The 23594-nt window shown below is 43.1% G+C and overlaps 1 protein-coding gene across 1 annotated transcript in view; it reads left to right on the plus strand.

Annotated features, from left to right (window-relative positions):
* The window catches only part of LOC129699106 (contactin-associated protein-like 5), a 682034-nt gene that overhangs the window by 566685 nt on the left and 91755 nt on the right, over positions 1 to 23594 (plus strand). The window contains exon 21 of the mRNA XM_055638765.1: positions 5262 to 5355. Within this exon, the coding sequence (XP_055494740.1) occupies positions 5262 to 5355 (94 nt within the window). The remainder of the gene's footprint in view (positions 1 to 5261; positions 5356 to 23594) is intronic.

The following is a 23594-nucleotide window of genomic DNA, read 5'->3' on the forward strand; positions in this document are numbered from 1 at the left end:
GCAGGGCCCTAGTGAGACCACACCTGGAGTATTGTGTACAGTTTTGGTCTCCTCATTTGAGGAAGGCCATTTTTGCTGTTGAGGGAGTGCAGCATAGGCTCACAAGGTTTATTCCCGGGATGGCGGGACTGTCATATGATGAAAGAATGGAGCAACAGGGCTTGTCTTCACTGGAATTTAGAAGTATGAGAGGGGATCTTATAGAAACATATACAATTATTAAGGAATTTGACATGCTAGATGCAGGATACATGGTCCCGATATTGGGGGAGTCCAGAACCAGGGGTCACAGTTTGAGAATAAGGGGTAGGCCATTTAGAACTCAGATGAGGATAAATCTTTCCATACAGAGAGTTGTGAAATTGTGGAATTCTCTGCCTCAGAAGGCAGTGGAGGTCGGTTCACTGGATGCTTTCAAAAGAGTTAGTTAGAGCTCTTAGGGCTAGCAGAATCAAGGGATATGGGGAGAATGCAGGAAGGGGATACTGATTGTGGATGTTCAGTCATGATCACATTGAATGGCGGTGCTTGCTTGAAGGGCTGAATGGCCTACTCCTGTACCTTTTGTCTGTGTATCTATGTATCTATGTTGCGTTTCCAGAACTAGTCTCCATACCTGAGAATACACTTGGATTAGAGGAACTACAGCAGAAATTTACCACGTTGATTGACATGATAATAGATTTATTGTAAGAGAAGCATTGAGTACGTCGCAACCCAGTTTCCACTAATCTTTCCACCAACACGCACAAGAAGCACAAGAAGCGAAAAGACAGACACCATTGCACGCAGGTGCTGAGATGTGTGTTCAGCCCTGGCTGAAAAACTTCTAATCTTGTGTGTGGACTCGATAAGAAGAAGATGTCTTGTAGCTAGGCCTACATCTTTCAGTTCAAAACAAAAGATGTTTCTCAATGGTGTTGAGAACTAAGGGTCACTGTCTCAAACTAAATCAGCCATTCAGACCCAGATGGGGAGATATTCTTTCACCCAGAAGCTGATGTATCTCTATGAATTCTCTACCAAAGTGCACCGTGGAGTTTAGTTTAGTTTACTGTCACGTGTACTGAGGTACAGTGAAAACCTTTTGTCACGTGTTAACCAGCCAGTGGAAGGACAATGCATGATCCATTACAATCGAGCCATCTACAGTGTACATGATAAAGAGAATAACATTTAGTGCAAGATAAAGTCTAGTAAATGTTGATTAAAGGTAGTCCAAGGGTCTCCAATGAGGTAGATAGTAGCTCAGGCCCGCACTCTCTAGTTGTTGATAAAATGTTCCAGTTGTCTGATAACAGCTGGGATGAAACTGTCCCTGAATCTAGAGGTGTGCGTTTTCACACTTCTATACCTCTTGCCTGATGGGAGAGGGGAGAAGAGGGAGTGACTGGGGTGAAACCCGTCCTTGATTATACATGGTTCATGTTACAATGACAATAAAGAAACTATTCTATTCTATTCTATTCTGCTGGCCATGTCGAGGTAGCGTGAGGCATAAATGTAGTCAATAGAATGGAGGTTTGTTTGTGTGACGGTGTGGGCTGTGACCCTTCTTCAGACTGGTTAGGGATTAGGGAAATGAGAGATATAGATGATGATGTTGATCATCTTTTAGATACAGTATATGAAAAGGAAAAGGAAAAATAGTGATGAGGTAAATGATGTGTCATAATCTTATTGAAAGACAGAGCAAGCACTAGTGTCTGAATAACATATTCCTATTTCTTTTTGATGTGTCCTTAGAATGACAGATTTCCAATGACAATTGATTGAATTAAGCTAGATCAGTGTCGAGATGTTGAGAACGCTCTTTGATAACGTTCAGGGTGGCACGGTGGTGCAGCGGTAAGGTTGATGCCTTACAGCACCAGAGACCCGTGTTCGATCCTGACTGCAGGTGCTGGCTGTACAGAGTTCGTACCTTTTCCCCGTGACGGTGTGGGTTTCCTCCCTACGCACCGGTTTCCTCCCGCGCTCCAAAGACGTACAGTTTAGAGGTTAATTGTGTTGGTAAAATTGTAGATAGCCCCATGTGTGATGTTGGATAGTGCTAGTGTACGGGAACCTGTTGAAGCGGAAATGGTAGACATAATTTACACAACGTACAGTATGTCTTCAAAATTTAATTTTTTTTTTCATGTGGTGACATATGGAGCTAAATATTTTATGGGTTTGTCAGAGTTGTTTTATTGAACGGTATGATTTGATTCATCCCATAGTGAAAGAGCAGCCCAATGCATATCTCTGATGCTATGAATAACACGGCCAGTGAAGACTGCACAACGAGGGATATAACGAGGGAAACAAAAAATATAGTTTTCTAATTAGAAGCAGCTATTTTTATTTGTTGCAACTCCTACCTGCAAATACAACTCTTACCTGCTTGATAATGTTTTCTCTCAGCACCAGTGGATTTGTAGTTCTTACCCAGTTGGCGATTTGAACTCTGACCCCAGTTGAATAGATACCTGTTGTAGCTCAGTGAGTGTGGCACGGTGGTGCAGCGGTAGAGTTGCTACCTTAAGGGCCTGTCCCACTTAGGCAAATTTTTAGGCTATAGTCATAGCAGGTCGCCGAAACACCGGCGACTGACAATGTCTACGACAATGTCTACGACAAGCTACAACAACCTACCACCTAGTCGAGGACAAGCTACGGCAAGCCACTGGCAACCGGCGACCCATTAGGACGTCCACCTATGACATCCAAAGTCAACCTACGTCCACCCGAGATAAGCTACGACAAGCTACGACCCTGTCGGCAACAACTGAAGACAATTCAGTCGCCGGTGGCTGTCATCAGTTGACGTTTTTTGATGTAGGTAGTCGCCAAAGGAATTCACCGAAGTCAGCACCAGCAACAACCTACGTCACCTGGCGACAACCCACGACAACAACTACTTGAGGAGAAGTCAAGGTACGCTCATTGGCGTCAACCTACTGTCGCCAAAAATTTTTGAACATGTTGAAAATCCAGCGGCGACCAGAAAGACGCTACGGCGCTACGACTCTTTGGGCGACTGAGGAGACTATTCATGTCCATACGGGCAACACCCCAGCGACCATGTGGTGACAGCCTAGTTGCCTGTAGTCGCCCAAAAAAATAGCCTAAGTGGGACAGGCCCTTTACTGCGACAGAGACTTGAATTCGATCCTGACTACGAGTTTTTTTTGTACGGAGTTCGTTCGTTCTCCCCGTGACCTACAGGTTGCTCCGGTATCCTCCCACACTCCAAAGACGTACAGCTTTGGAGGTTAATTGGCTTGGTAAAAATTGTAAATTGTCCCTAGTGTGGTGTAGGATAGTGCTGGTAGGATAGCTGGTCGGCGCAAACCCGGTGGGCCGAAGGGCCTGTTTATGCTCTGTATCTCTAAACTGAACTCTCTCCTCTGGCACGTAATGTTGAGGGTTCCAGTCACCTGCAGATACTTTCGTTGGGAGAGTTTAGCTGCTGCCGCAAAGCTCCCGTGACCCAGTTTCAACCCTGGCATCCAAGACTAACTCTGAGTAGTTTCAATGTTTTCCTTGTACCTACATGGCACCTGTATTTCAGAGTGCTGTGGCATCATCCCAAAACCCAAAGATATGTAGGTCAATTAGGCACTGTAAATTGCCCTATAGCATAGTGCATGGTACAGGCGCTATGGCCCACAATGTCCATGCTGATCATAATGCCAATATAAACTAATCTCATCTGTCTGCACATGATCCATTTCCCTGCATTCCCTGCATATTTGTGTTCCTGAAAGAAACTCTAAAAGACTAATATCGTATCTGCCTGCACCACCAACACTATCAGCATGTTCCAGGCACCCACTGTGTAAAAAAACTTGCCTCACCTCCAAGTCCTTTAAACTTTGTCCCTCAGAGGACATAGGTTCAAGGTGAAGGGGAAAAGATTTAACAGGAATCTGAGTGGTAACTTTTTCACAAAAAGGGTGGTGGGTGTATGGAACAAGCTGCCAGAGGAGGTAGTTGAGGCATGGACTATCCTAACATTTAAGAAACAGTTAGACAGGCACATGGATAGGAGAGGTTTAGAAGGATATGGACCAAACGCGGGCAGGTGGGACAAGAGTAGCTGTGACATGTTGACCTGCATGGGAAGTTGGGCTGAAGGGCCTGTTTCCACACTGTATCACTCAATTGTAATGCTGCATGGTAAATTAAATTTCACTGCACCTTATGGGGCATCCGACAAATAAATTTGAACTAGAACTTCAGCTGAGTTACTCCAGAACATATATGTGTGTGATACAACAACATTTGTTGAGCTAGTTTTAACCCAGCTCAGCCGGAAGGAAATGACACATTCTGATCTGTTACACACCTCACCCAATAGAGTGCCGGAGTTATGTGGGCGGCATATCTGATTTTATCTGTTTTCCACTCATTGAGTTAAGTACAACGCTTGACATAAAGAGATATAAAGTGCTGGAGTAACTCAGCAGGTCAGGTAGTATCTCCGCAGAACATTGATAGGTGACGTTTTGGGTTGGGACCCTTCTTCAGACTCTCATTGGGTAAGTAGTTGATGGGGATTTTCAGTCTTGAGAGAGATTCATTACCACATCCTCACCAATGATTTTTTCGCAAGTTTCTCAGTACACGTGACAATAATAAGCCAATACCAATACGAAATCATGTGTTATGTGAATACATTTGGACCTTTCACTCTCACCAAAGGGTAGGTGCTTGGTTGGAAAGTCTATTCAAAAAGATGGCATCACTGGCAATGTTGTTTTTCCTCCAAACACAGGTAGGTGGAACTAGTGTAGATGGAACATGTTGACCAATGTGGGCAAGTTGGGCCCAAGGGCTGTTTTCACGCTGTGTGACTCTATGACTCTATTGCGGTGAAGAGTTTTTTATCTGGCTTGTTATTTCAATAATCAACAATGGTATTAAAACTCAGAGCCACCCTTATTTCAATCTAAACTCACTTTTCTTTTCCAGTTAATATCACTTCTTCGTAAATGAACACGTTAGACATGAATATCTCAGTTGTGTATATATCAACCAATGTTATTTCTATTCAGTATAGATTGCTTGGTGCATTGAATAATTTTGTCTTTGCACACTTCCGAACCTCAGATAGAGATGAATACATGGAATTAAATCAAAAATGTGCTCTGCAAAACATTGCTAAAAATAATATTCAGATATTTTTTAACACACACATTGATCATGATACAGAATAATGAAGAATATACCATAGAAACACAATTGACATTTGTATTTCTGCTCCCCATTTACAGATTGACCAATTTGCTACCATGAAGTACAGGCTCCCTTCGGATACAAACTTGGAGTTTAATGCTGTTAAATCTCTCATTCTTGGCAAGATTGTGGGTGAGTTATTGAATTTTCCATTTGATTTGGTAATAGCATTGCGTTTTTTTTAAATTGTATTCAAGGGAACTTAATGTTGCTTCTATTCCTTGTTGTTGCAAGAAACATAAAAACATAGAAAATAGGTACAGGAATAGGCCATTCAGCCCTTTGAGCCAGTGCCTGCATTCAATATGATCAAGGCTGATCATCCAAAATGTGTAACCCGTTCCAGCTTTTCCCCCATATTCCTTGATTCCCTTAGCCCTAAGAGCTAAACCTAACTCTCTCTTCACCTGCCTTCAGTTCAGTTTAGTTTATTGTACATTTACCAAGGTGCAGCCCTGGTGCAAGATCTCGACCTGAAACGTTAACTCACACATTTTGCTTCCACAGATGCTGCTTGGCTTTCCAGAATTCTATTTACGCTCCATATTCCAGCATTTGCTGTTTCTTTAATAAACATCCAACATCGGATTCTAACATGATCTAAAAATGATAGACTTTTATATAAAATAGATGTGATGCTTTGCTTTTCCAGTCTGGACACTTCCTCAGTTCCAGTCCTAGCCTGAAATGTGACGTATCCATAATCAGAGGGTGGTGAATCTGTGGAATTCCTTTGCACTGAAGGCTGTGGAGGCCAAGTCAGTGGATATTTTAAAGGTAGAGATAGATGGACTTCTAGATTGCAAGAGAATGGAGTTAGGAGGGAGAGATAGATCAGCCATGAATGAATGGTGGAGTAAACTTGATGGGCCCGAATGGCTATTCACTTATGACTATCACTTATGACATGACCTTATGAGTCAAGAGAGTCAAGAGTCGAGCGTGTTTTATTGTCACGTCCCAGAAAGAACAATGAAATTCTTACTTGCAGCAGCAAAACAGAATATGTAAACATAGTACACTGTAAATAATATAATTAAAAAAAAAATATATATATATATATATATACACACACATACTCACATATATACACACACATATGTACACATAAAAAACAAACAAACAATAAAAGTGCAATAATACCAATAATTGTCTATGTAGTTCAGGGCTTATTCGGAGGTTGCAGTGTTTAATAGCCAGATGGGCTGTATGGAAGAAACTGTTCCTGCACCTGGACGTTACAATTCACAGGCTCCTTCTTCTTCTTCCTGATGCCAGGGGTGAAATTAGTGTGTGGCCAGGAGATTAACTTTAAAACTAACTAGTTCTATTTGTTTCATCTGACAGAGCCTGTTCACGTCCTCCATCTGTTTTTATTTGCATAAATGGAATGCACAGCTTGAAAGCACTCGGGGAAACAGTAACTAGATGAATACTGAAAGGGGGAGAAAATTACAAAGGTCCACAGAAAGAACTAGACTAATTGGATCATTCCTTATCAAAGGTCCAGCACAAGTCTAATGAAACGAATCCCAACGTTTTATCCCATTTAGTTTTGCCACTCCAATCCACATTGCACCTGAACCAGGAATGAAGTCAGATGCTAGACACAAAAAGCCGGAGTAACTCAGAGGGATGGGAAGCATTTCTGGAAAGAAGGTGTTGGTATCTCCAGAGATGCTCCCTGGCCCGCTGAGTCAATCTTCGGTTTGTGTCAATCTTCGGTTTAAACCAGCATCTGCAGTTCCTTCTTACACATGAAGACAGATGCTTCAGTTTGTTCTGGCAGCAGTCATTTTAGCCTGGGAGAATTCTGCACTGAAAGTACAAGGACATCTGCTCCCTTAGTGCATGAGATGGCTGAACAAACATCAGCAATGCCAATACCTCGGGTGTTGTACTACTGTATATCTGGGAAGTCGCATCAGCGATATAGTGCAGAAATCACACTTGTAGCAGGACGGTTGCCTAGAATTTCAATTACACATCACTGTTTGCCTTCAACGTGAAGATTATTATTTTATTTTCCTGTCTGTATGAGATAGAATACGAGCTGTGTTCATGTCCGTGTGCCATTGCATTTCTTATCAGTTTTATTGAGGAGATCATAGAATGCCCCTTCCCTGTTACCATATCATATTTAGGCCACACTGTGTAACCAGAAGTTATCTTCAGCTATGCTCCCAACATAGAAACATAGAAAATAGGTGCAGGAGTAGGCCATCGGCCCTTCGAGCCAGCACCGCCATTCAAAATGATCATGGCTGATCATCCAAAATCAGTACCCGTTCCTGCTTTCTCCACATATCCCAAGTGTCAATTACATGATAGATGATTTTCACAGTTCTTCTTTGTTATCTCGGTTCCATCATTTTTCTCTGTCTCTCTCTAACTAGCCGTATCCTCCCAAAGCCTATTGTAGATTCATAGGTGACTGGAGCAGAATTATGCCATTCAGCCCATCAAGTCTACTCTGCCATTCAATCATGACTGATCTACCTCTCCCTCCTAAACCCATTCTCCTGCCTTCTCCCCATGACCCCTGACACCCGTATTAATCAAGAATATGTCAATCTCTGCCTTTAAAATATCAAATACCACAGCCTTCTGTGGCAATGAATTTCACAGGTTCAGCACCTCTGACTAAAGATATTCCTCCTCATCTCCTTCCTAAAGATACGTTCTTTTATTCTGAGGCTATGGCCTCTGGTCCTAGTCTCCCCCACTAGTGGAAACATCCAGTCCACATCCACAAACTATCCAGACCAATTGAACGTGAAGATTATTATTTTATTTCCTATAATGAGATACAGTAAGAACTATTTTCATGTCTGTGCATGGTTGTTTTTAAGCATTGCCTGAAAAGCTGGGCCTAGTTGTCCAAGTATGGCCTACCCACTGAGCACTCCCAGAACAACACCAAACTAGACCTCCATCGGTATATGTCTTGCATCTCCTCTTAATCTTAAAACCACAAATCAATGTGCCAACCCCCTCATATCCATGCCGTCATCTGATGGTCAAATCCAAGTCTCCAACCTCTTGATCTTCACTAAATATCCGGGTGCACTTCTGAGGTCCCATTCTAATCCATTAGTTTAGTTTAGTTTATTATTGTCACGTGTACTGAGTGAGAAGCTTAGCTGTTGCATGTTATCTGGTCAACGAGAAGACGGTGCATGATTACATTCAAGCCGGCGACAGTGTACAGTTACAGGGTAAAAAGGCATGTTATTTAGTGCAAGATAAAGTCTGATTAAAGATCGTTCAAAGGTCTCCAATGAGTAGATGGGAGGTTAGGACCACACTTTAACTGATGAGAGAATGGCTCAACTTCCCCATGCCGACCATGCCCATGCCGGCCCATCTAAACTAGTCCCACCTGCCCACATTTGGCTCGCATTGCTCTAAACTTTTCCTATCGATATATGTTGATCGATTGACCAGGTGGGCTGAAAAATAGTTGATGGAATACAGCAAAATGTGAGGTGTTGCATTTGGGCAGGACCTACACAGTGAATGGTAGGCCTCTGGGGAGTGTTGTAGAGCAGAAGGATCTAGGAGTGCAGGTGCATGGTTCCATGAAGGACGAGTCGCAGGTAGATAAGGTGGTCAAAAAGACTTTTGACACATTGACCTTCATCCAAAATTTGGGAGGTCATGTTGCAGTTGTATAAGTTGGTGAGACCGCATTTGGAGTATTATGTTCAGCTCTGGGCATCAAGTTATTGGAATGATATTGTCAAGCTTGAAAGGGTTCAGAGAAGATTTATGAGGATGTTGCCAGGACTAGGGGGTGTGAGCTATAGGGAGAGGTTGAGTAGACTGGATCTCTATTCGTTGGAGAGCCGGAGGATAATGGTGATCTTATAGAGGTGTATAAAATCATGTGAGGAATACATCAGATAAATGCACAGTATCTCTTGCCCAGAGTGGGGGAATCAAGGACCAGAGGACATAAGTTCAAGGTGAAGGGGAAAAGGTTTAATAGGAATCTGAGGGGTAACATTTTCACACAAAGGGTGGTGGGTGTATGGAACAAGCTGCCAGTGGAGGTAGTTGAAGCTGGGACTACCCCCAACATTTATGAAACATTTAATTTGTGGCAGGTACTATCATTTGGACAGGTACATGGATAGGACAGGTTTGGAGGGAAATGGACCAAGCGTGGGCAGGTGGAACTAGTGTAGCTGTGATGTTGGCCGGTGTGGGCGAGTTGGGCCGAAGGGCCTGTTTCCACACTGTTTCATCATATGACTCTATTTGCCATCAATCTCCTGGGACAACTACTAACCAGCTAAATAATTGAAAGGTTAATCAGTTAATTCAACCATATGGCTTGTTCATTGAGGAAAAATGAGTTTAAACCATTCCAGTAACATTAATCCATAAAATGTAAACATAGTTTACAGGCCTGTTTTTTTAATTTATATTTTGCAATAGAGCTATTTGCACTTCATGCAATACACAGAGAAACAACAATCAACATTTGTATGGATTGTATTATATTGTACTGCATTTTGTTGTCTCTGTACTGTACACTGACAATGACAATTAAAGTTGAATCTGAATCTGAATCTGAATCGGAGTCAGAAGAAGGGTCTCGACCTGAAACGTCACCCATTCCTTCACTCTATAAATGCTGCCTCACCCGCTGAGTTTCTCCAGCACTTTTGTCTACCTAGCATTTGTATGGAAACTTTCAGATCTCTTTTGAAGTCAACAAACATTTTTTAGAAATGCATAACTTTGATCTTCAATTACTGTTGTGAGGTGGGAAATATGCAGCTAATCTATGCGGAGCGAACGCCCACCAGCCACAAAGTGGTAATAACTAGAAAACATTTTCAGCGATATTGTTTGAAGAATATTAGCCGCTACACAACGAGTAATTCCATTCCCCTTATGCAAGATAACATTCAGGGATCTTTTATTTCCACCTAAGAAAATCTCAGTTGAACACTGCACCTCTGATTACATAATGCACCAGAGAATCAACCCATTTTTTTACGCTCAATGGTCTGGAAGGGATCTTGAATCTCATAGAGTAATTGAGCACAGAAACATGCCCTTCGTCTCAACTTGCCCATGCTGACCAAGATGCCCTATCTAAACTATTCCCACCTGCCCACCTTTGACCCATATCCCTCTAAACCTTTCCTATCCTCATACCAGTCCAAATGTCTTTTAAATGGTGTTATAATAACTGCTTCAATTACCACCTCTGGCAGCTTGTTCCATGTACCAACCACCTTCTGTGGGAAAAAGTTGCCCTTCAGTTTCCTATTAAATCTTTCCCCTCTCAACTTAAGGTCATAAGGTCATAAATAGCTGCAGAATTAGGCAATTCGGCCCATCACGTCTACTCTGCCTTTCAATCATGGCTGATCTATCTCTCCCTCCTTACCCCATTTTCCTTCCTTCTCCAAATAACCCCTAACACCCATTCAAATCAAGAATCTATCTATATCTGCCTTACATTATCCATTAATGACCTCCACAGCCTTCTGTGGTAAATAAATCCACGGATTCACCACCCTTATACCTATTTCCTCTGGTTCTTGATTCCCCTACTCTGGGTAAAAGACACTGCATGGAGTCATAAAGTCATACAGCATGGAAACAGGCCCTTCAGCCCAACTTGCCCACACCAACCAACATGTTCCACCAGCCCCTGCTAGTCCCACCTGCCTGAATTTGGCCCATATCCCTCCAAACCAATGATATCCCTGTACCTGTCTAAATGTTTCCTGAACGCTGAGATTGTATCTGCATTTACTGATGTCATTTACCCTATCTATACCCTTCAATATCTTATATACCTATCTACAAGATCACCCCTCATTCTCCTGTCATCCAATGAATAAAGTCCTAGCCTGTCCAACCTCTCCCTGTCTGCACACTTTCCAGCTTAACTACATCTTTCTAATTGCAGGGTGACCAAAACTGAACCCAATACTCCAAAGATAGATGCAAAAGGCTGGAGTACATCAGCGGGACAGGCAGCATCTCTGGAGCATCTCTGGAGAGAAGGAATGGGTGATGTTTCGGGTCAAAGTCAAAGTCAATTTTTAAAGTCAAAGTCAACTTTATGTGTCACATGCACCCAAAGGTGCAGTGAAATGAATTTGCCAGCAGCGATACACTTAAAAAGAACACACAATACAAAATAAGATTTAACACAAACATCCACCACAGCATTCTTCATTGTGGTGGAAGGCAACTTCTTCTTCTTGCGTATGGCGTGTACAGCTAAAGTTGTATGACAACTTGTTCTATTTGATCTTATTTGATTGTGCATACCAGGTTGATTGCATTTGTCGAAACACGACCGACCATGCGAAGGTTGCAATCTACCACCCCGTGGAAGGCAACAAAGTTCAGCCAGTCCTCCTCCCTTTTTCCACCCATGGTGGGGGCCATGATTCCCTCCGTAGTCACTGCTACAGATGGCCCGATGTACAGGCCCTCTCGCCGGGATGATCCAAACTCCGACGTCGGGACAGTCGAACACACTTCGCGGCTTGGAGTGTCTGAATCGGCACTTTCTTACCAGAGACCGCGGCTTCAGGATGCCATAGGCCGCAGGCTAGCGGTCGGAGCACTTCTCCGGCGATCCCTGAAGAGGGATCCCAGACTCCGCGATGGAATGTCCTCACCACGCCCGCGGCTAGAAGCTCCGCAGACCCAGGCTTCAGGATATCGTGGTCCGCGGGGCAGGGGTCGGAATTCTTCTCTGGCAATCCTCGGCAAGGGACCCCAGGCTCCGGATGATAAGTCCACACCACGCTCGCAGCTAGAAGCTCCGCAGATCACAGCCCCATGATGTCAACGTCAACAGGCCAGTGATCGGAGCACTCCTCTCTGGCAGTCCCCGGCAAGAAGAATGTCCATGCTGCACCCTCTGCTGAAGCTCTTGGGCCCGACGCCGGGAAAGGCTGCTCCAATCCATGCTGTTAGGCCGCGAGGGAGACGCCATGGAAAAAGTCGCCTCTCCATCGAGGAGGAGACCAAAAGCGGTTCCCCCCTTTCTCCCCCTCACCACCCCCCACATAAAACATACCGAAAGACACTAAAAAAAACATTTGGACACACCAAAAAAAGTCAAAACAACGAGCACGCTGCTGGCATGGCAGCCGACACGCAGCACCCCCACCGACTCTTGAGTCTGAAGAAGAGTCTCGACCCGAAACATTTCCCATTCCTTTTTTCCAGAGATGCTGCCTGACCCGCTGAGTTACTAAACTAAACTAAACTAAATTAAACTTAGGGAAGAACTAAATTTGGAAATGTAGGCAGCAAGATATTCATAGGATACCATTAGTTAGTTTAGTAAAAAGTGCCAGGAGATCCCTAAAGATGTATGGATACTCTAACCTTACTCCCTTGGACAAATCTCACAAGATGAACACGTCGTACTGCTGAAGATAGACACAAAAAGCTGGAGTAATTCACAGTCTGAAGAAGGGTCTCGACCAGAAACGCCACCCATACCTTATCTCCAGAGATGCTGTCTGTCCAACTAAGTTACTCCAGCATTTTATGTCTATCTTCACTGTAAACCAGCATCTGCAGTTCCTTCCTACACAATACTCCAAATGTGGCCTCACTAATGCCTTGCACAAAATCTGTATTCTCCTGACTTTTAGAGGCGATGGCATAATCAAGCGAGTCACGTTCAAATTTGAATGTGGTCAGGGGGATCATCAATGTTTACCCACAATGATTCTGTCAGTGTGTTGTTGAGCAGGTTTGATGGAGTGGATAGTCTTTCTCTGCCTGTCATTTCTGTATGTTCCCCTGAATGAAATTAACCTGCAGCTAAATGACAAGTAAACAAGCGTGTACGTATACATCTGGATCACCTGCAAGATCTTGCCCTGCGGTGTTTTATTCAACAGAGTAGAACTGACAATGCAGTGGCATTTCCCCATCACTATTTTCAATCTGTCAGGATACTTTTAATCAAATCTCTCTGTTATCAATGAATGGTCATTACAGTATTTCATGATGGCGTTTAAGCCTATTCACGAATCACTGTGATTGCCTAAATGACAGCATTGTTAATGCAAGCTGCAGGGAAGGTGAAATCATACAGTTTTCAAAGAATACATTTAGTTTAGTTTTAGTTTAGAGAATGGCATGGAAACAGGCAATTATTCCTATTGCGTTAACACAGATCATCATACATATAGATAGATATATATAGATATGCCATTTATTGTCCCATACATGTACAGTGAAATGAAAGCTTAGGGACTCAGTTTTTACATACAATTTAGGTCAATTAACAAGAAACAGAAAAACATGCACATCTGTGTGATGGGGGGTGGACATAATACGTATATCAGATCTAGGAATTGCAGATTAGTCCGTTTGGTCCTCTCCGTAGTCAGTGCATGGCTGAATTTGTATTTATGGTGGGCCTGTCCCATTCTCGGACTGCAGGATTCTTTGCAGTCGTCCCACATGATGCACCTATATGCGCCTTCCAGAGGGCAGCAGGTCGGTTGCAACGCAGGATGGGAGCGTCTTTTGATGGTCTTTGCCCTGAGGAGTCTGCGGGAATTCTCTGCCTCAGAGGGCGGGGGAGAGGGCAGTATCCTTTACCATGTTTCCTGCCTATCTCTCCATACCCCTGTATAAAAGATAGGGAAGATTGTTACAGTGGCTTTAACCTACAAACTAGTGTGATGTGGAAATATGTTCCCGATCTGGGGGAGTGCAGAATTACCAGGGTCCTCACAGTCATTAATGGAATAAGGATTGTCTTAAGCCTGTTTAGACTTTTTACGTGACTGCAGGAGACTTTGAGTCGCCAAACACTCATTTTTCTTAGCCAGAAATGGTGTGAGGAGTCTGTGGAATTCTCTGCCTCAGAGGGCGGTGGAGGCAGGTTCTCTGGATGCTTTCAAGAGAGAGCTAGATAGGGCTCTTAAAAATAGCGGAGTCAGGGGATATGGGGAGAAGGCAGGAACGCGGTACTGATTGGGGATGATCAGCCATGATCACACTGAATGGTGGTGCTGGCTCGAAGGGCCGAATGGCCTACTCTTGCACCTATTGTCTATTGTCTATTCCCACATTTTGGGAACTAGTCACGGCCTCATTATGGTCACTGAGAATTTTTCAACATGTTGAAAAACTAGCAGCGACTAGAATAAAGTCGCCATGGAGAGTAAGGCGAATTCTAGACCCGTAGGTGAGTCACAAGGAGGTCCTAGTGGGTTGCCAGGAGGTTGAAGGGACTCGGAGGTTCCCATAGGTTGGAGCCGGTGCTGACCGGTGAATTTCATTGGCTCATTGGGGGAAAAAAATGTAAGCAGTAGTTTTCAGAACCAAGGAACCGACCGGTAATGTTAAATGTCCGCCGAGCTTCACAGCCGTTTATCTCTGGCTTCTTAAACGTTGTCTCCACTCCTTCTACCCCCTTCTCCCTCCTTCTCTCCCCTGTTTTAAAGGACTTACCGTACACTGTGCTGGCCATCTTAGTTACAGCGCGTCTTAGTTACCTTCCTGGTCATCGCGGTGTGTGTCTGTATCACCTTGGCTTTGCACCATGGGAATTTTTTAGAAAGCGCTCCCCCGCTTGCCCTGTCCCCCGTCTTTGCGATGTGTTTGTGTGTATGTGTGTGTTCCACTCTGACTGTCGCCGTTCCAAGTCCCGGTTTTCCAGGACAGGCCCATTACTGCTGCCAGGATAGCACGCAACAAAAGCTTTTCACTGTACTTCTGTACACATGACAATAAACTCAACTGAAACTGATCTATCCTTTCCTCTCATCCCCATTCTCATGACTTCTCCCCATAACCTCTGACACCCGTACTAATCAAGAATCTATCAATCTCCATCTTAAAAATATCCATTAACTTGAACTCCACTACATTTAGTGGTAATGAATTTCACTGATTTACAACCCTCTGACTAAAGAACTAATGTGGGTGGAACCTGGAGGAAGTCCATAGGGTCTCAGGGGGAATGTGCAACTCCCATACCGACAGCACAAAGTCAGGATCAATCCTGGGTTTCTGGCACTACAAAGCAGCAGCTCTACCCGCTGCGCCACCATGCCGTCCCTAAATGTAGAAACAAATGACCTTTGTTAAGTTTGCAATTTGTGGATTTAACACCTCTACTCGCTGGAGTATAGAAAGATGAGGGGGGGACCTCATTGAAACTTATCAAATAGTGAAAGTTTTTACGATATCAATCTCTACCTTAAAAATACCCATTGACTTGGCCTCCGCAACCTTCTGTGGCAAAGAATTTCATAGATTCACCACCCTCCGACTAAAGAAATTACTCCTCATCTCCTTCCTAACAGAACGTCCTTGTATTCTGTGGTTGTGCCCTCTGGTCCTAAATTCTCCCACTAGTGGATACGTGCAAAGAAATGTTTTTGTGCAAAGATTAATTTTGTTCATTAGCAACTCATGCTAATAGACCTGTTGATTTAATAAACAAAAATAAACATGAATCACGGCTACCTGTCAACGCCTCCCTTATAAATATGAGCGTTTGTTTGGTAAATACATGAGAATCTTTGTGTCGTGGAACAGGGACAATTATTCAACAGACACCAGCTGTTTGCATATTTTATTTCACCTTTTTGACAGAAAGAATTATAAAATTGAAGTTGAATTTTTTTTTACATTTTCCTGTCCAACAGGAGATAATAAAATGTGTTTTTTGTGTTCATGTGGTAGGAGCAGAATTAGGACATTCAGCCCATCAAGTCTACTTCACCATTCAATCATGGCTGATCTATTTCTCCCTCCTAACCCCATTCTCCTGCTTTCTCCCCATAACTGCCACCCATATTCATCGATAATCTATCCATCTCTCCCTTAAAAATATCTATTGACTTGGCCCCCACACTCTTCTGTGGCAATGAATTCCACAGATTCGCCATGCTCTCACTAAATAAATTCCTCCTCATCTCCTTCCTGAAGTAACGTTCTTTAATTCTGAGGCTATGACCTCTGGTCCTAGACTCTCCCACCATTCTGTCCTCATCCACATACTATCCAGGCCATTTCAACATGAAGATTATTTATTTTCCTGGAATGAGATACAGTAAGAGTTATTTTCATGTCTGGGTGACATTGCCTGTGCAAGCTTGTTTTTAAGCATTGCCTGAGAGGTTGGGCAAGGTTGGCCAAGCATGGCCTACCCATTGAGCACTCCCAGAGCAACATCAAACTAGACCTTCATCGGTATATGTATTGCATCTCCCCTTAGCCTTAAAACCACAAAGCAATGTGCCAACACCCCTCATCTCCTTGCCTTCATCTGATGGCCAAATCCCAGGCTCCAACCTCCTGCTCATCCTTAAACATTTGTGAGTAAGTGGCCAAAAAGAAAACACACTTCATGATTCTAATTTAGTTTCATTTATTGTCACGTGTACAGAGGTCCAATGAAAAGCGTTTGTTGTATGCTATGCAGTCGGCAGGAAGAAAATACATGGTTACAATCGAATCATTCGCAGTTTACAGATACAAGATATGGGAATAATGTTTAGTGTAGGGTAAAGCCAGTGGGTGATTGAAGGTCGGCGTGGGCAAAGTTGGCTAAGGGGCCTGTTTCCGCCCTGTATCTCTAAAGTAAACTAATCAAAACTAAATTAAACTAAAATAAACTAACTAAACTCAACTAAACCTTTTTTTCATCCACAACTTTTGGACAACCAACAAGTATGCTTGCATAAATTCTTGTCTGTGGTATACTCTCACTATTTTAATCATGTTATATTAGGCAATGGCGGTGATGGGGGCAGATAGGGCAGTGGTGTATAATATGGTTTTAAATAGGCGTATAAACATGCAGGAAATGGGGGGGATTATGAATCATGTGAAGGCAGAAGAAATTAGTTAGAAGGAATTGGTGGGTTGAAGGGCATATTTCCATGATGTATCTCTAAACTAAACTAAAATACACCCACTTACCAGTTACCCTAGAAGTTTGTTAATCATACAGTCATAGAGCGATACAGTGTGGAAACAGGCCCTTTGGCCCAAATTGCCCACACCAGCCAACATGTCCCAGCAACACTAGTCCCACTTGCCCATGTCTGGCCCATATCCCTCCAGACCTGTCCTGTCCATGCACCTGTCTAACTGTTTCTTAAATGTTGGGATAGTCCCTGCCTCAACTGCAGTACCTCCTCTGGCAGCTTGTTCCATACACCCACCACCCTTTGTGTGAAGAGGTTACCCCTCACATTCCTATTATTTTTTTTCCCCTTCACCTTAAACCTATCACATCAACCCTAAAAGATTCCCAGAGTCAAAGAGGATTGTTCCTGGAAAATTAAATGTGTGTTGTGCTAAATATGTACATTACACTCTGTAGAAGCAGCCCAGGATATACTGTTTCATTTCCTGCTCTATTATTCTGAGTCACTACCTCAACACCACCTGACTAAACCCCTCATTCCTCCTTTGCCCCCACTCCAAAATGCACACCTCCAGATTCAGGAACAGTTTCTTCCCAGCTATAATCAGGCAACCAAATCATTCTACCACTACCAGAGAGCAGTCCTGAACTACTATCTACCTCATTGGTGACCCTTGGATGATCCTTGACCTGACTTTGCTGACTGTACCTTGCACTAAACGTTATTCCTTTATCATGTATCTATACACTGTTAATGGCTCGATTGTAATCATGTATTGTCTTTCTGCTGACTGGTTAGCACGCAACAAAAACTTTTCACTGTACCTCGGTACACATGACAATAAACTAAATTGAACTGAACTAAACACGAGTTCTATGATATTCAACATTCTCATTCACTCCCTACACACTCAGGGGCAATTTGCAGAGGTCAATTTGTAATTACAGACTCCAAAGCACTGCAGTAATCTGCATTCTCAGTAGACTTACTGTATTTTGACAACTTAAATATGCGCTATTAGTTGTAGAGTGATTGAAACATAAAAAAAATAGGTGCAGACGTAGGCCATTCGGCCCTTCGAGCCAGTACCACCATTAAATATGATCATGGCTGATCATCTAAAATCAGTACCCCATTCCTGCTTTTTCCCCCATACCCCTTGATTCCGTTAGCCCTAAGAGTTATTTTGATTTTGAGGAAGGACATTCTTGCTATTGAGGGAGTGCAGTGCAGGTTCACGAGGTTAATTCCCAGGATGGCGAGACTGTCATGCGTTGATAGAATGGAGCAGCTGGGCTTGTATACTCTGGAATTTAGAAGGATGAGAGGGTATCTTATTGAAACATATAAGATTATTAAGGGATTGGACACGCTAGAGGCAGGAAACATGTTCCCAATGTTGGGGGAATCCAGAACCAGGGACCATAGTTTAAGAATTAGGGGTAGACCATTGAGAACGTAGATGAGGAAAAACCTTTTCACCCAGTGTTGTGAATCTGCCTCAGAAGGCAGTGGAGGCCAATTCTCTGTATGCTTTCATGAGAGAGTTAGATAGAGTTCTTAAAGATAGCGGAGCCATGGGGATATGGCGAGAATGCGGGAACGGGGTATTGATTGTGGATGATCAGCCATGATGGTATTGAATGGCGTTGCTGGCTCGACGGTCCGAATGGCCTACTCCTGCACCTATTGTCCATAGTCTATTGTCTTTTGTCTATTGTCTATTTCATGCACTTTCAGTGCCATTTAATTAGAAATGTTGGTTTCATAGACTTCCAGTGCCATTTTAATCCAAATACACTCCTTTTGCAGAAATATCAGCATTACAATAATTACAATCATGGAAAATGTCCTTCTGTTTCCATCCAAATCCAATTACTCCAACACTGGTGGCCAAACCTTCAATTTCCAAGGCCCTGCACATTGAAAATTCATCCCTAAACATATCCACCTTTGAGACTCTCTCCTCCTTTACGTTTCTCCTTAAAAACCTCCTTGACCAAGATTTTGGTCGTTTGACCCAACACCTCCTACTTTAGCTCATTGCCAAATTCTGCTGAATTAACATATTCTTAGAACGTAGAAACAAGGAACTGCAGATGCTATTTTACACAAAAGGACACAAGGTTTAAGGACATATAACTCAGTGGGTCAGGCAGCATCTCTGGAGAACATGGATGGGGAACGTTTTGGATCGTGACCCTTCTTCAGACTTTTAGGTAGCTTTGCATGAGGTGCCTAATAAATGCAAACGTTGCTCCAGTTATAGTTTTGGACAAATGATTAATTTATTTGGTTGATAGATGGCCTTGAAGACGTTACATGTATGAGGAGGCTGTCTGAGAAATTGAAATGATGTATATTAATGAACCCTCTTGCTAAAAGAAGACCTGAGGTGTTATGAACATCTTTATCTGTGGAGATACAGGTAGCTACAAATCAGTTCCAATTTCAACAAGAAGGATTGGTTTACAACCAGAAGTATCTTTGAACTGATGCCAAGGCACTCATTTCAATCAGTTTCAACTCTACAGCAGGGCCAAGTATATTCTCCATTTGGACATGCAATTATTATTTAATTTGCTTCTTTTAAAAGTAAAGCCAGGTAATATTTGTGTAATCAATTGTCAGTTATTACTATAAATATGGAGGAATGACATTAAAAATACATTAATATCCTTTTATTATCCACTGTCCAGGTTATTAGTCACTGTAACTGCTCGTGATGGTATAAAAATTACATTGAGTAGATTGAATCTTAACAGCAGCATCTACTCACGTCCTGTCTTTAACATTGTTAGATATCCCCAGGCGGTTCGTAGGGAAAATGGATTCTTCACAAGGGAGAGGGAGAGAGAGAGAGAGAAAGTGGGTGAAATCAGACTGATGATAGATCTTAAAGGGAGTTCTTAAAGGGACGGCATGTTGGCAGCAGCGGTAGGGTTGCTGCCTGACAGCGCCAGAGGCCCGTGGTCAATCGTAACTATGGGTGCTGTCTGTGCAGAGTTTGTACTTTCTCCCTGTGACCTGCGTGGGTTTTCTCCGGGACCTCCGTTTCCTCCCACACTCCAAAGACGTACAGGTTTGCAGATTAAACAGCTTGGTAAAATCATTAATTGTCCCTGGTACGTGTTGGATAGTGTCAGTGTGCGGGGATCACCAGTGGGCGCCGACTCGGTGGGCTAAAGTGCCAGTTTCCACGTGGTATCTCTAACCTAAACTAAACTAAACTTAATGCACCAATCTGAAGAAGGGTTTTGGCCCGAAACGTCGCCTATTTTCTTCGCTCCATAGATGCTGCTGCACCCGCTGAGTTTCTCCAGCAATTTTGTGTACCTTCGATCTTCCAGCATCTGCAGTTCCTTCTTGAACACTTAATGCACCAATCACTTTGGTCAACGAGAGTTGTTTTTAAATGTGCTATAGAAATAAAATTTTCTTGACTTAAAGGGAAGACAGACACATAATGCTGGGGTATCTCAGCGGGACAGGGAGCATCTCTGGAGAGAGAGAATGGGTGATGTTTCAGGTTGAGACCCTTTCAGTCTGAAGAAGGGTCCTGATCCAAAACGTCACCCATTCCTTCTCTCCAGAGATGCTGCCAGTCCCGCTGAGTTAGTCCAGCATTTTGTGTCTATCTTCGGTTTAAACCAGCATCTGCAGTTCCTTCCTAAACTTACAGTTTACAGTTCTGGACATTCTAAAACCCATCACGAATAAAAGTGTGGGAATAAGAGAGAAGAGGTCAAAGCATGCTTACTGCAATATGCTTAGTCCCATTAGAAGGCCATATGGCATTCCGACCACAGTAAGCAAGTACCTTCACTCCTTCACAAGGTGAAAGTAATCAGCCCTATTAATGAGCTTGGCTAACAGTTCCCTGGCGCCCTCAACAACCAAAGCACCACTCAGTTAAATGAACCGGTGGCCCTGCCGTTACGCCATTTAATGTCCTCACAGAAGTTTAAGAGTGGATTCATCTTTACCTCTAACAAGCTTGGGTGACTTCCCTCACTTGGAGCCGAGTGATGCTGAAAATCGCAAGTATGCTTAACGAGCAGCAAAGCTGTTAGGAGGTTTGCGCTAAATATCAAAAAAACGGGATTGCAGTCTCCCTCACGGTGATGCTGCCTCTTTAGAAAACCTCTTCTGCTCTTACACTATCTCAGTGCAATTTAAAACTATATTTTATTATTCATGCACAAGACATGGTTTTCAATGGTAAGGTCAGCGTTTCATTCTCATCACTAATTGCCCGTAGACCAAGTGGTTTGTTGGAATAATTCGGAGGATGGAGTCAATGGTTTTTCTGTGTGGAGTCATATATGGGTCAGACGGAAAACAGAAACGCATTAATGAACCAAATGCTTTTTTGACATCAATCCAGGAATGTCACCAATTATGAGGCCAGTTTGCTATATTTAACTGAATTTGGTTAATTAACTGAGCTGAAATTCCCCGGCTGCCAACATCAGATATGAACTTAGGAACATCAGTTCAACACAGTAGATTCCCGATAACAGTAGCTTAACCGGTGCAAGACCATACTGTACACAGCAGTGTCTGTGGTTACATAGGCTTTGGGAAGTTTGGGGCAGCATGGCAGCGCAATGGTAGAGTTGCTGCCTTATAACGGCAGAAATCTGGGTTCGATCCTGACTACGGATGCTGCCTTTACAGAGTTTGAACGTTCTCCCTGTAACCGCATTGGTTTTCTCCGGGTACTCCGGTTTCCTCCCACTATTCACAGAAGTGCAGGTTTGCAAGTTAATTGGCTTCTGAAAATTGTCTCCTAAATTGTCCCCTACTCTATGGGATAGTGCAAGTGTACGGGGTGATCGCTGGTCAGCGTGGACTTAGTGCGCTAAAGAGCCCGTTTCCACGCTGTATCTCTAAAGTCTAAACCTGTGTTCATTGTAAATATTCTTCCAGAGGAGGTGAATCGAGGACAAGAGGACACAGGTTTAAGGTGAAGGAGAAAAGATTTAATAGGAATCTGAGGGGTAACATTTTCACACAAATGATGGTGGGGTATGGAACAAGTTGCCAGAGAAGGTAGTTGAGGCAGGGACTACCCCAACATTTACGAAACATGTAAATGGGATAGGGCAGGTTTGAAGTGATAGGGGCCAAATGTGGGCAGGTGGGACTAGTGTAGCTGGGACATGTTGGCCAGTGTGGACAAGTAGGGCCGAAGGGCCTATTTCCACGCTGTATCACTCTATGACTCTATCGACATTGGCATCCCACTTTCTCTGGGTTAATTTTATCCCAGTTCACTCGAGTCTTTAGTTCTAAATAATAAAAAAAAAACAATCTGCTGATGAAGGCATTATAACTAGATTTAACGTGTAGAAATCAATATGGACAACAACAATGTTAGTCATTATCCTTTGTTACCTCAGTGGATTTATTATTTCGGAAGAATGAATTAGGAGGTATGACATGAATCAACACCAAGGCAAATAGGCCAAAGCTTTGCATCAGCTTGATACACCCACAATTTAACCTTGAAGAACCTCAATATGTTCTAAATAAGGTTGCACAAGCAGCAAATCCACATGAATTTCCTCCAAGTTGAAATTGCCATCAATTAAAGAAGGTTTTGTGGAGGAGAAAGGAATTCTTAATTAAATTCAATCCATCCATGCATCTGATTTAAAACATTCATGTCACATTAATACTGCAGCAATCTCTGCCATGCAACGTGTAATTTCTTCTAGGGAAATGTTCATGTGATAGGAACTGAATTAGTCCATTTGGTCCATCAAGTCTATTCCACCACTCAATCATGGCTGATCTATCCCTCCCTCTCAACCCCATTCTACTTCCAACTCTCCATAAACCCTGATGCCTGTACTTAGCAAGAATCTATTAATCTCTGCTTACAAATATCCATTGACTTGGCCTTCACAGCCATCTGTGGCAATTAATTCCTTAGATTCTCCACCAATTCCTCCCCGTCTCCTTCCTGAAGAAATTCCTCCTCGTCTCCTTCCTAAAGGAACATCCTTTTATTCTGAGGTTATAGCCTCTGGTCCTAGACACTCTCCCACTAGTGGAAACATCCTCTCCACATCCTTCTATCCGAGCCTTTTACTATTCAGTAAATTTCAATCAGGCCCCCCCTCATCTTTCAAAACTCCAGCGAGTACAGGACCAGCCCCGTCAAACGATCATCATATGTTAACCCACTCATTCCTGGGATAATTCTCGTTATCCTCCTCTGGACCCTCTCCAGCGCCAGTACATCCTTCCTCACATATGGAGCCCAAAATTGCTCACAATACTCCAAATGCGGTCTGACCAGCGCCTTATAAAGCCGCAACATTACATCCCTGCTTTTGCATTCTACTCGTCTCGAAATAAACAATGTTCTCCATTTTAGTTTTCACCACTTCCCTAATGATTTGCTGGTTCATGTAGCTGCATCTCTTCACCCACCTTAATGATTATTCCACAGATGCATCA

Source organism: Leucoraja erinacea, chromosome 7 (genome assembly GCF_028641065.1).
Source record: "Leucoraja erinacea ecotype New England chromosome 7, Leri_hhj_1, whole genome shotgun sequence".
Taxonomy (NCBI): Eukaryota; Metazoa; Chordata; class Chondrichthyes; order Rajiformes; family Rajidae; genus Leucoraja; species Leucoraja erinaceus.